At 41.7% G+C, this 13,781-nt stretch overlaps 1 protein-coding gene across 1 annotated transcript in view; it reads right to left on the bottom strand.

The window, feature by feature from the left end:
• LOC121328960 (von Willebrand factor A domain-containing protein 5B1-like) overlaps positions 1-13,781 on the bottom strand; it is a 78,394-nt gene that overhangs the window by 63,152 nt on the left and 1,461 nt on the right. Inside the window, exons 2-5 of the mRNA XM_041274116.1 lie at positions 12,458-12,674; positions 11,296-11,580; positions 10,687-10,827; positions 8,287-8,421 (exon numbers count right to left, since the gene is read on the bottom strand). Coding sequence (XP_041130050.1) covers positions 8,287-8,421; positions 10,687-10,827; positions 11,296-11,580; positions 12,458-12,674 — 778 coding nt within the window. The remainder of the gene's footprint in view (positions 1-8,286; positions 8,422-10,686; positions 10,828-11,295; positions 11,581-12,457; positions 12,675-13,781) is intronic.

Below are 13,781 nucleotides of genomic sequence, written 5' to 3'. Positions count from 1 at the left end.
ATTATTATATATATATTATTATATATATATTCTCCTCCCTTCACTTGGCACATGCTATTGCTTTTACCTTTCTCTGAAGTTGGATCTTGCTAACAGAATCAACAATCACGTGCGTTTACCAATTGTTTGAGTGTACCCAGGTGAAGCAAGCTTGTACTGAAAACAACTCTTGTGTTCAACATTTAGAACCATCACTCTCTTTTCTTGCTTACTTTATCACCTTGCTGGTTTAGGAATCATGTTTTAAGGACCTTCTTTAATTGAATTTTATGGCATATTTTATGTATTCATAACAGCATTGCGTGTCATTTTGATAAATATGTTAACCAAAACAATCCAATTAAACTGAGAAGCCACTGCCTTTTAACATCCTTCTGGCTTGGTTGCAACATCTAAGGTTTCACTCCATGGTTACAGATGTTAAAAAAAGCTTTACATTGTTAGAAGTCAGAATTCGGAGACTCTGAGATCCTTCAATGCACATCATATCCAATGGATGAGGATGTGGTCTGCTTGTTATTAAAATGCGGAATGATTTCTTCTGTTGATTTTGAATAATTCTTGTAACCTGTAACCTAATTAGTCATACTAGCCTAAAGCATTTAATCTTTTGGAGTGATGCATTTAATGTGCTGTGATTCATTCTGTTGACAGTGTCCGAGGCAATTCTACTCACTATTAATGGCCTTTTGTAACAGTACAACTGATACATATTATATGAGCTGGTGATTTATGGGTCTCGTCACTTCAGTTTATCTCTGAAAGCTATTTCTCCGCATTGTACACCAGTGTAGAACATAGAGAGGCTTTAACTGCTCCACTCTGCCTCCCAGATACATGTTTCTGTCATTTGGGCTGGGTCTGTAACAGATTCTGACAGGGTGTTTGGAACCACTGCTACAATTGTGTTGCCCAGAACAAGAGCATGACAAACACACTTCCCTATTAATGTATCAACTTCTGAAAGGTCTCTTGGTCTTTGCTTTCCATCATTGTAGCTGTTAGTATAAAGCTGTTAGATTAAAGGGATTAACCACGACTGGTGCTGGAGGTCCCACCAGGAGGCTCATCTGTTAAACTGCTTGCTGTGCAGGGTGAGTCATAGAGTCGGGAGTGCAGGTTATTAATTCCTGATGGAGCGTTGACTCTGGCACTCCTGTGAGTTATTTATTATTTGTTTATTTAGCAGATGCATTTATCCAAGGCGACTTACAGAGACTAGGGTGTTTGAACTATGCATCAGCTGCAGAGTCACTTAGAGCAACGTCTCACCCGAAAGCACAAGGAGGTTAAGTGACTTGCTCAGGGAACGGGGGACTTCCTGGACAAGCCATTTTCTTTAACCACTGAACCACACAGCCTCCTTATTTGCAGGGACAGTCACGGTATTGCACTACAGCAGACCATACTGGTTAGGAGCCCATCTGCAGGGCTAGCCCTCGTGCTCCAGGATCCTGTAACTTACCAATATCTGCTGTAAAGAGGCGATTGACTTGGAATGGGATCGAAGGATGGCTACTGACCTTCAGTTCTCCTGCGCTATTGTTGATGAGTGCTGAGGTGAGGGGAAATAACTACATGTAGATATCCTATATTGGGGAGAAAAAAACGGGTTAAAATAATTGGGTACATGTACTGTAACACATGTACTGTAACACTCCACCCACCGTGCACCCACAGTGCATTTACTGTAAGCAATGGTGGCTCGTCACTATAGGCAGGTTAAGCACAGCCTTGCCATTAATTTGTCCAGTTATTTTTTTTCCTAAACGAATACAATGAAACTTCTCTGAACTAATATCATCTTTCAAAATGTACGACCTCCGCAGCTCCGCTAGCGCTATTCACTGCCCTGGACTGGGGGCTATCAGTGGCTAGGCTGAGAGTGTTGCAAGCGCAGTGTATCTAGTAAGGCACCGGGAGGGGTCGGCCTTACACACGCAAGCAACTATAACGGGCTATAATGGAACGGTTTCCATGACAACTCTTGGCTTGGTAAGGCACTGATGGAGAGGTGCCTTACGAGGAAGCTGGCTAGCTCGGGAACGAGCAGAGCAGAGGTTGTAAGTGTTCTGTTTTGTGCATGTGTTTTGTTGTTTGTATTTTGTTCATTGAGTAGCTAATAAATTTTAACTAATTCACTAATATGTGTGGAGTCTTCAGTTCATTTTGTTAGGTGACTGGCTGGCTTAGCTAGTTAAACAGAGTTAATCAGGGCTGCTGACAGCTAGCTAGTAGCTAGCTAGCTACATAATCGTGATTCATGATACTGTTACATTTCTGGAAATGAGCAGCAGAGGAGTTATAGTGCTGACGATCACCCGTGGACGGTTATTTCTTCAATTTGTTTGAGCTGTTATAGCCTTAGGCTATGTCTACACTAAAGCCTGTTTGTGACAAAATCTGTCAAGAAATATTGTTGTGCGCAGTCATTTGTAAGGATAAATTCTGATACAGATGTGTTTCCCATCCTCATATTTTGAATGAAATATGAGTGTGAATTTTGAATGAAAAATGCTCTCTCCATCTAAACATATTTGCTGGCATAACAAATGCACAAAAATGCACACTCATGCACGCACGTTTTTGTGCGCGTGCTCACTCCGTTCCAAGTACCTTACCAATGAAAAAAGTCACCAGCCGCCACTGACTGTAACACTGTTCCCACAGTACATTTCCTGTAACACTGCACCCGCACTGCATCCACAGTGCATATACTGCAACACTGCACCCACACTGCAATTGCTGTAACACTGCACCCACCATTCATTTAGTGTAACACTGCACCCACGGTGCATTTACTGTAACACTGCACCCATAGTGCATTTACTGTAACACTGCACCCACACTGCATTTACTGTAACACTGCACCCACCATGCATTTAGTGTAACACCACCCACACTGCATTTACTGTAGCACTGCACTCACTGTGCACTTACTGTAACACTGCAACCACAGTGCATTTAGTGTAACACTACCCACACTGCATTTACTGTAACACTGTACCCACACTGCACCCACGGTGCATTTACTGTAACACTGCACCCACACTGCATTTACTGTAACACTGCACCCACACTGCATTTACTGTAACACTGCACCCACCATGCATTTAGTGTAACACTACCCACACTAAATTTGCTGTAGCACTGGACCCACCGTGCACTTACTGTAACACTGCATTTAGTGTAACACTACCCACACTGCATTTATTGTAACACTGTACCCACACTGCACCCACGGTGCACTTACTGTAACACTGCACCCACAGTGCACTTACTGTAACACTGCACCCACAGTGCACCCACGGTGCACTTACTGTAACACTGCACCCACACTGCATTTACTGTAACACTGCACCCACCATGCATTTAGTGTAACACTACCCACACTGCATTTACTGTAGCACTGCACCCACTGTGCACGTACTGTAACACTGCACCCACAGTGCACCCACAGTGCACCCACACTGCATTTACTGTAACACTGCACCCACCATGCATTTAGTGTAACACTGTACCCACAGTGCACCCACACTGCATTTACTGTAACACTGCACCCACAGTGCATTTACTGTAACACTGCACCCACAATGCACCCACACTGCATTTACTGTAGCACTGCACCCACTGTGCACTTATGGTAACACTGCAACCACAGTGCATTTAGTGTAACACTACCCACACTGCATTTACTGTAACACTGTACCCACACTGCACCCACGGTGCACTTACTGTAACACTGCACCCACGGTGCATTTACTGTAACACTGCACCCATACTGCATTTACTGTAACACTGCACCCACCATGCATTTAGTGTAACACTACCCACACTAAATTTGCTGTAGCACTGGACCCACCGTGCACTTACTGTAACACTGCAACCACAGTGCATTTAGTGTAACACTACCCACACTGCATTTACTGTAACACTGTACCCACACTGCACCCACAGTGCACTTACTGTAACACTGCACCCACGGTGCATTTACTGTAACACTGCACCCACACTGCATTTACTGTAACACTGCACCCACCATGCATTTAGTGTAACACTACCCACACTGCATTTGCTGTAGCACTGGACCCACCGTGCACTTACTGTAACACTGCAACCACAGTGCATTTAGTGTAACACTACCCACACTGCATTTTCTGTAACACTGTACCCACACTGCACCCATGGTGCACTTACTGTAACACTGCACCCACGGTGCATTTACTGTAACACTGCACCCACAGTGCATTTACTGTAACACTGCACCCACAGTGCACCCACGGTGCACTTACTGTAACACTGCACCTACGGTGCATTTACTGTAACACTGCACCCACAGTGCATTTACTGTAACACTGCACCCACAGTGCACCCACACTGCATTTACTGTAACACTGCACCCAACATGCATTTACTGTAACACTACCCACACTGCATTTACTGTAGCACTGCACCCGCCGTGCACTTACTGTAACACTGCAACCACAGTGCATTTAGTGTAACACTACCCACACTGCATTTACTGTAACACTGTACCCACACTGCACCCACGGTGCACTTACTGTAACACTGCACCCACGGTGCATTTACTGTAACACTGCACCCATGGTTCATTTACTGTAACACTGCACCCGCGGTGCATTTACTGTAACACTGCACCCACAGTGCATTTACTGTAACACTGCACCCGCACTGCACCCACAGTGCATTTCCTGTAACACTGCATCCACACTGCATTTACTAAACTAGGAGGTGGGGTTAGTCTAAGATACAGAGATGGCATATAAAGTAAATTAATGGCTCATTTTCCTGTATTTCTAATTTCTAACTTTTTTCGGAGCTAATGTGTAGCACAGAAGCCTAAAAAACAGATTGTTATAATCAGACAGGGGCTGCTCTGCCTAAAAAACAGATTGTTATAATCAGACAGGGGCTGCTCTGCAGGCTGCTAAGCACTAGCACCATCTAGTGCAGTGTGTTGACAACAAAACAAACTCGATCCAAAGTGGTAGAAAACTGGATGGCGCTGTCTCTTACTTCTACAAAGACACGTTGATCTAGCCTGTGTTACTTATATCTATACCAGAACTGAAGAGCAGCTCCGGAATTCATGTGGAAGCATCCGAACACAGACACACATTAATAAGAATAATGAAAAGCACAACATTTGAGTAATTACCATATAAACCACTCAGAATGATTGCAAACTGCATACAAAGGTAAGCAGACAGTGAAACATAAAAACATGAATCGTGAAGCTATGTATTCTTTAATCCATAGAATACTGATCAAGCTCCTGTTCCCTAGATCTGGTGAGGGTACTTTGCCAATACATTGTGACATGCGTCATCCTCCCTATATTATTGCCACTTTCTTGGAACAGGTGGCTGCATTATTCATTGGAATTGGCAGTTCTAATAGCTTCTTAATTATTCAGCCTACCTGTGACAATTCACCGCTTACAACACTCAGGACATCAATGAAGTGTTTTCTAAGTATCAAAACAAACGTGCTTCAAATCCATTGCTTTGATTTTTTTGCCTGTGTTAGATCTGATAAGCACCTGACAAGTAGAATGAATGGAAGGCACCGAGTTCTGATGTAATAATTTACATTATATTAGAGTAATTGCAGCTCACAAAATAATTCCTTAGATCTTACCTGTTTTGAACTTCTACCATGGTCTCAATTGAAAGAAGCATGTGTTACAGCAAGCATGGATTTGAATTTTAAAACATGATTTCTGGTGCTAAACTAGGTTGAAGAAAGTTTTTCTTTATCTTATTTGCAGGATATCTGAACTTCCGGGGGTCACCTCTGCAGCGTCATGTGATAGGCTGAATGCATGCAAGCAGCTGGTTGGTTAATAAAAGCACAGGTGCCATTAAAGGGGTGGGGACAATGTCACCTAGGAAGTCCAAGACAGTCTAAAAACATGGGATGCAAACTGATACTTTTTTAAGCAAGTGTAGTACCAGAAATCATGTTTAAAGAACACATATGTTTATTATAATATGCATTTTTTTCAGAACTGCACTTTTAAGACATATATAAGAAACAGAAGTATACACAAGGTTGGTGTAATTATTCGCTTACTACAATCACTAACTAAACTCTAGTCCAAAGCAGGAAAATCTAACTGTAAGAAATGATTACTTATATATTTGGATTAATACTATTTTCTAGCATTCTGAGATTACAGTTACAATATTTCAATGCCAATAGGGTTTTAAATAGTATGTCATATAACAGTGCTAGAACATATATTTTGAATATTTCTTGACAGAAATGTATCAGCCTGTTTCTTATTACCAGGACAATTCTTACTGGCTCCAAGAAACAACCAGAAGCCAGTAGTTTAAAACTAGGGCTAAATAAAGAGAAATGTTTATATTGTATTGGCCTCAAGTTTAGAGAATGGATAGTTATATTAGGAATATTAAGTACAATTATAGATTCAAATTTGAACTTAAAGTGTTACTGAACAGACTGTACGGTTTAAAACAGAATGCATTGCCTCTGTGTGGAGGTGCTGCTCTATCCTTACCCTTCAGCATTGCCTCTGCATGGAGGTGCTGCTCTATCCTTACCCTTCAGCATTGCCTCTGTGTGGAGGTGCTGCTCTATCCTTACCCTTTAGCATTGCCTCTGCGTGGAGGTGCTGCTCTATCCTTACCCTTCAGCATTGCCTCTGTGTGGAGGTGCTGCTCTATCCTTTCCCTTCAGCATTGCCTCTGTGTGGAGGTGCTGCTCTATCCTTACCCTTTAGCATTGCCTCTGTGTGGAGGTGCTGCTCTATCCTTACCCTTCAGTGCCAAACAAAAGAAGCTGCTGTTCTTGAAAGTGTATAAGTGGAAGTTACAACAACATCAGGGCCTGGTCCCGTGCACGTCAGCAGCCTGGAAACATGTAAAGCAACCTCATAAAGCACAATATGCTGAAATCACAATTTGTGTAGCAATGTAGCGGTTCTTAACCCTGTTATTGATCTGTGTTTATTGTGTATTATTGTTAGCTCTTGGCACAGCAGGCGCTGCTGAAGTGTTTCAGGCTGTAAAATGCAATCAAGCCCAGGTGAATTCAGGGGGCATTTACCACAGCTGTTACCAGACTGAAGTCATTTATCTTTTACTTTATTAAAACGATCATCATATACAGGGAGAACATGCGGTTCTGGAGTACCTCATCTTAGTAAAAGGAAGTTACATTTATATCAAACGGATTCATTGATCAGGTGCGTACTAAAGCTGACAAATGTAAATGTGTAGGCTTCTTCATCCTGGTACCACTACTGTAGAAGTTAGCTAGCCTTTTCTTTCAAATTCTTTGTGGGATTTTCAGTTTGCATTTGGCAGTATCATAAAAAGACAAGGTTTGTGTTTTATGGGGAAGAGCTATTCAAGAAACTGTAACAAACATACATCTACATTTAGCTACATTAGTCTCAGATGCAGTTTTAAATACATTTTACAGCTAACAAGAAATACATCATAACAACCACAGTTTCCATTCCAGTTTCTAATTATACATTTGGTTTCCTCGTCCAGTTGATGAAGTCTGTGTTAGGAACACTGGCGCTTACTGCAAATGCAGTGCATCACAGAACAGCCTGTTACACACCTCTGATAAATGCAAGTGTTACAGACCCCCCTGCAGTGTTTACAAGAAGTATCACTTTACTTTACCTTTACTTTATCACATATTGTCCTTATCGCAGCAACACAGTAAGCAACACAATCCTGACTGTTTGATATTATTATTCACGCATCACAAGTAATTCAACTAAAAATAACTTTTTATCATGTACTAGTGCTTTATTATGTACTCAGGAATTTTAGGCAGGAGAAAATATCCTCTGATGGGAACAGAAAAGCAGTATTGCTGAAGGAGGGAGTGTGATCTAGATACACTGCAGGAGGGAGCGTGATCTGGATACACTGCAATGTTTAGAAGAGGAATTATTTTTCTCCTGCTGAATGCTTCCAAGTAAATGTTGAGAAATGTATTCCCCAGTAGATTTATTTAAGAAATTTGGCAATAAGGACAACAAAGGACACAGCAAAGGTAAAGTCATGCATTTCTTGTGACACTGCAGTAAATTTAAACAGCATATCTAATCCCCTGGTGGACATGGAGCAAAACCCTACAGGCCCATTAAACTCCATTTGCTTCCCAAACTGTTGGAATAGTTCTACAATGTATTCTTATTTCTTCAAGAAATAGTTCACTACTGACATTGACCTGCGGCAGGTTGTAGTAAATGTTAAAGATTGCATCATGTCTTACTCAGTGTAGAGAATCCATCATCAGGCCCATCGGATCCACAGCCAGATTGGGAGCGACCCAGCCCTATGGAGTAGCCTCTGTACTTTCGACTTCCTGAACGTGAGCCTCTGCTGCTGCCCTGCTTTAAACCCTCAGCTGGAAAACAAGGGCAGAGGGGAGAACCGGAAACCAATGTTAAACATGAGCTCCCTTCTGCAGTCTGCACTGCCAATGGGTTCAGCTTCTTCAGCATGTATTATTCAGGAAACTTTTCTGCTCATGTTTATTTAACACATTCTTGGGTTTGTTTAATGTAATTCAACAATAAGGTAATACCAAGTCAAGTAGACAAACGCTTCGGCCTGTGCCTTCTTCAGTGTAGTGCAGATGAAGAAAGCTCTAGCCTAAGGCATATTTTTTCCAGTTTTACATTCAAATTCTGATTGAGAGTTAAAAGCTTTGCTTTTGGATTGTCTTGCACTTCCTGGGTCAGTGCACCTGGAGGGTGAAACTGCCTCCACCCCTTCACTGGCTTCTTTCCTGCCCATAACTAATAATCTGCTTCTCCTATTGACTGACATGCTTTCAGCCAGTCACATGCTTTGACCCAGAAGACACTGTGGGGTGAAATGATCAAGGTGGAAGTAACAGACTTCCTGGAAGGCAAGGCCAGCAAACTGAGAATGTAGTGCAGTACCAGATGTCTCTTATAGCATGTTTCTTAATGGCCTGGTCACACGGGCGATTTTTGTCAACGGCAACCAGGATGATGTTCTATTTTTCAGGCAACACTTTCAAAACCAGCCAATCATATTTGATAGTAGTGTCACATGATAATAAGGATTGACCATAACATCAGACAGTCAGCATATATGATACATTCTGATTCCTGCATTTCATCCAATTAATTAGATGTAGTGTATAGATATGCAATGCAGTGTGTATGTGGATAAGCAAATGTCCACGATTACAATAACATATTAACATATTTAAGCTATGAATAAATGTATCTTATATATATTTTTAAAATATATTTCATTTTAAATTAATTTGCCATGTATGCAGTATGTCTGGCATTCCTATATTAACCCCCAATCACATCTTTCGTTTCAACAATAAACAAAGTGAATCTTTTTTTTTGTTTGTTTGTTTTATCTCAGGTCTGCATTGCTCTTGAAAGCCTAGAATTAAAAGTACAGTATTGCATTATGACTGGGTTGCATTGTGTTGCCTGTGTGTTGCCAGCTTGACGGCTGCAGGCTTGTCTCTCATGTGACCATCACCAACTGCAAGGCAACACGCAGGCAACAAATGTGTTCCTCTTGACAAAGTCACCCATGTGACCAGCCTTTAAAAAGCTCACATTTCAGACCTGTGTAGCAAACAGAAGTGCAACATAGTTAAGACTTATGGACTTACTTTGTTAGATATGGAACTCAACTGTAAATATAGATATACAAGAACACGCATTTTGAAAATAGTGTTGGTTTACATTACAAATGAGCTCTCAATTACTTAAGTAGACCCTTAATTGAACTGATAGTTTGATTAATTAGACTGTTTTAATTGTTTTCAGCACTTAAACAGTTGCAGAGTTAATGTTATAAATTAATAAACATAAAATGTTATAGCTAGCTGAAAACAAGTAAAAAGGTCTAATTAAGCAAATTATCAGTTCAATTAAGCATTTAATCCTGAAATTGTCAGTGAAATGAAATGAAAAAACTTGAACCTGATGTTGTGAAAAACATAAATATTTAGATTAAGATATCTTCCCTGTGACTTCACACACCATTTCTCCTTGCCTGCGTGATTTTGAACAAATTTACCATGACTGTGCCATGATTTTTTGTACAAATTTCCGTGACAAAATGCCAGCCTTAATCATCATCTACAAAGCGGAGATGGTCAGTTTAAAAAGTGTTTTCCCAAAAAATCTTTAAGAGTTAAAGATGGGTGATTGAAGAGAAGTTATTTCAACTTGCCATTTCAACTAGACCAGTCTAGACTGTAAGCACTTCATACTCACTGCTGGCTGGCTAAGCAGTTCTTTTGTACAGTAAATGTCTCAGAATGGTTCACTCCCTGGGGTAAAACTTGCACTGCCAATGTGTTCAGTTTCTTTAGCATGTATTATTCACACAACTATGTAAGAGTGATATTTATGTAACACATGCTTGACTTTAATAACTAATCAACTCTACTGAACTATACAAAATAGACTTTTAACAATAAGGTAATGCTACAAGTAGACAAACGTGTGGTGCTGAAGAAGGCTCAAGCCACAGCATTTGCTTACTTCACTTAGTTTCTTACCGTTATACATCACAGTTCTGATTGAGCGTTTTGAAATGATGGAAGGCTTTAACAATTCAATGCATGTCATTTTGTGAGCAGGGTTTTTAGCCACAACAGCCTCACCTCCTGTGTTGGAGTACTCAATACATGTTGGCAGGTATTCATTGCTGTCCAGATCTATCGGTAGAAATGCTGTGTGTTTGCTGATGATGTTACATGCTTTGCTGGTGTGAATGGCATTGAGCTGGTATCTCCTTCCAGAACCTGAAGAAACAGTATTAGTTATAGATTTTGTATTAGTTGAAAACGAGATGCCATTCGGCCCATAAATGTTCATCCAGTTCCTGATCATTGAAGACATTCATGAGAGCTCTATTCAGGTCACAATAAGGCTTTAAACTTATGAGAACGGGACATAGAAAGTGAAATCATAACAACAATAAGAATACAGTGTTTTAGAATAAGTAGGATATGAGGATGCATGATTCAAAGTAAACCCTGCCAAAAGACTAGAACCAGAGGACACAGTTTGAAATGAAGTGGCGAGTATGGGATGCAGAACCATTGGGACCCTTTAAGACTCGACTTGAATTTTGGGATCAATCAGCTACTAGACACTGGATGAGCCTTGATGAGCCAAATGGCCTCAACTCGCTCATAAATGTTCTTATGTGCTTCCTATTCCAAGTAGCTCTCTTGTACCAGACTAAGATAGTAGATTTGGGTCCTCACCGTGTTCTGTTTCATTTTCTTTATCTGCCATCTGCTCAAAGTCTCGTATGACGGACCTCGCTGCCAAGTGATGGAATGTTTCACTCCACAAGTCTTCCTGCAGGGTCTCCTCACGCAGTCTCGCCTTTAAAACCAGAGACACATCGAACGTTACCTCCCACTGGACAGGCTTCCCACATAGCAGCCCTGAGATCACAGCCTTGCAGTCCTGGGTGGAGCTCTCCATATCTGGGGTGAATGCTTCCAGAGACCGCTCCATCTCATACATCTGATGGTGTAAACTCTCTGGAATAATAAAGGCATTCATCAAGGAAATAGCAGATAATAAAACGTACATCACTTTTGTCCAATGAATAAAGGGAATGACGCAATGAAATGTATACACAGGGAATTTGGATCCTGAAAATGGTATGGCATATTATGGTGCATCATAATATGCTATGATTTTGTTCAGTTTTGCTATATTAACTGCATAAGTATTGCTAGTTGAGACACCATTGTAGTAAACCTTTGTGTAACATTTCTTTGCAATTGTTTTGAATCTCATCATATAACAAACACTTATTTACACGCAAAATATATTTTCATTTAAAGGCTGTTTTGCTGGATTGAATTAAGTTTGATATTCACTTTCGTGAATCTGGTTTCAAAGTGTTTGGGGATGTAGAAACTCAATTGGACTATTTGAAAAACAAATTAGATGTTTTCCTTAACATAAAAGCATTCTCACAAGTCTATTAGAACATAAGACAATGTGACACAGGAAGGAGATGAGACTCAGTGCTTTCATGTAACATTTAACATTGGGCTTGATTCTCAAAGCTATTTACTCAGAAGTGTCATTGGTGCAATTCTTTGCAAATGGAAAAACAAACCCTAAGAAGTTGGCAACTCATTTAGGGAAAAATAGTCTTTAGTCTTTTTTGCAACAAGTTTTTCTCCATTCAGAACACAATTGCAATTTTGTCAATTAAAGAGCTTTAAGAATAGTCTATTGTGGCAAAATTAGCATCACTTGAGTCAAAGTGAAAACAACATGAAGAGTAAAACAGCAAGATTTGTGATAATATTGCCATTCTACTTCGATTTAGGGAAATACTTTGTCTTTGTTAATATATGTTTTCAGCAAGAGTAATCCTAGTCACTTTGTGACTGTCCTCACCCTGGTCTCCACAGCTGCTCACTGATGGGCTGTCTGTTGAAGACCTGGACCCAGAAGCTCGCTCCTCCTGCCTCACGCTCTTGGCCACAGCTTGCAAGCTGGCTTGTAGCTGGGGCACGTCCAGCTCCTGGCTCAGAGAGACACAGTTCTGATGAAGTAACGATGGCCTCCGTCCACTAGGGGCTCGGACTTTTGCAGAAGATGCGTATTGATTTAGCTGTTACAAAATTAACAAAAAACAGCAATTTAATTCACATGCATGTTAAACCTAAACTAGAATGGCCCTCTGGGACTGGAGTTGCCCTGCTATGAATGGGAGAGAAGGAATCTGAGCTGTAAATCTACCTCCCAACCTGGAATGGCGCCAAGTAAGGTTGGTGGTATGCCGTCACAGGGATGGGCCGACTCTGTGGTAGGACAGAACCGGAAATCAGCCGTCTTGGGAAAAGGGCATAGCTGCGGGACTGCTGGCCTGCTCTATTGTGATCAGCTGTGTTGCGTGCAGTGATTGGATAGAGCATGACGGCTCTATTGTGATCAGCTGTGTTGCATGTGGTGATTGGATAGAGCATGACGGCTCTGTTGTGATTAGCTGTGTTGCGTGCAGTGATTGGATAGAGCATGACAGCTCTATTGTGATTAGCTGTGTTGTGTGTGGTGACTGGATAGAGCTGGATGCTGTACTGATCACAGGGAGGAGTTTAGCAGTACAATGGGGACGCAGCTGTGTGAGAACGGCCTCATTACACTGAAACGTTAATGCAGCCGAAGTGCTGCTGTGTTTTTATTTTGTTTTGTGTTGCAGACTCGTATCAACCCAGGAACTGAAGCTACAGAGCCAGCACTAACCCCAGGAGCATCTACCCCTTCACACGACCACAACCCGTCCCTGCACTGGAGCACCTACCCCTGCACATGACCAGAACCCGTCCCTGCACTGGTGCATCTACCCTTCACACGACCACAACTCGTCCATGCACTGGAGCACCTACCCCTGCACACGACCACAACTCGTCCATGCACTGGAGCACCTACCCCTGCACACGACCACAACCCGTCCCTGCACTGGAGCACCTACCCCTGCACACGACCACAACCCGTCCCTGCACTGGAGCATCTACCCCTGCACACAACCACAACCCGTCCCTGCACTGCAGCACCTGTACTGCCTCATCACCTTAACCCATGCCTGTGATAAGTGTGGATTATTGTTTATTTAAACCTTTTGGAACTGCAATTCCTGCATTCCCAATGCCCTTGCTGGTAGAGGAGATAAGTCATTCTTGTAAATAGAAAATAAATGGGACACAGTCCTTCTTGTAAC

The sequence above is a fragment of the Polyodon spathula genome, chromosome 16 (genome assembly GCF_017654505.1).
Source record: "Polyodon spathula isolate WHYD16114869_AA chromosome 16, ASM1765450v1, whole genome shotgun sequence".
NCBI lineage: Eukaryota > Metazoa > Chordata > Actinopteri > Acipenseriformes > Polyodontidae > Polyodon > Polyodon spathula.
Note: the sequence above shows the minus strand (reverse complement) of the source record. Positions and strands in the feature narration are given on the sequence as shown.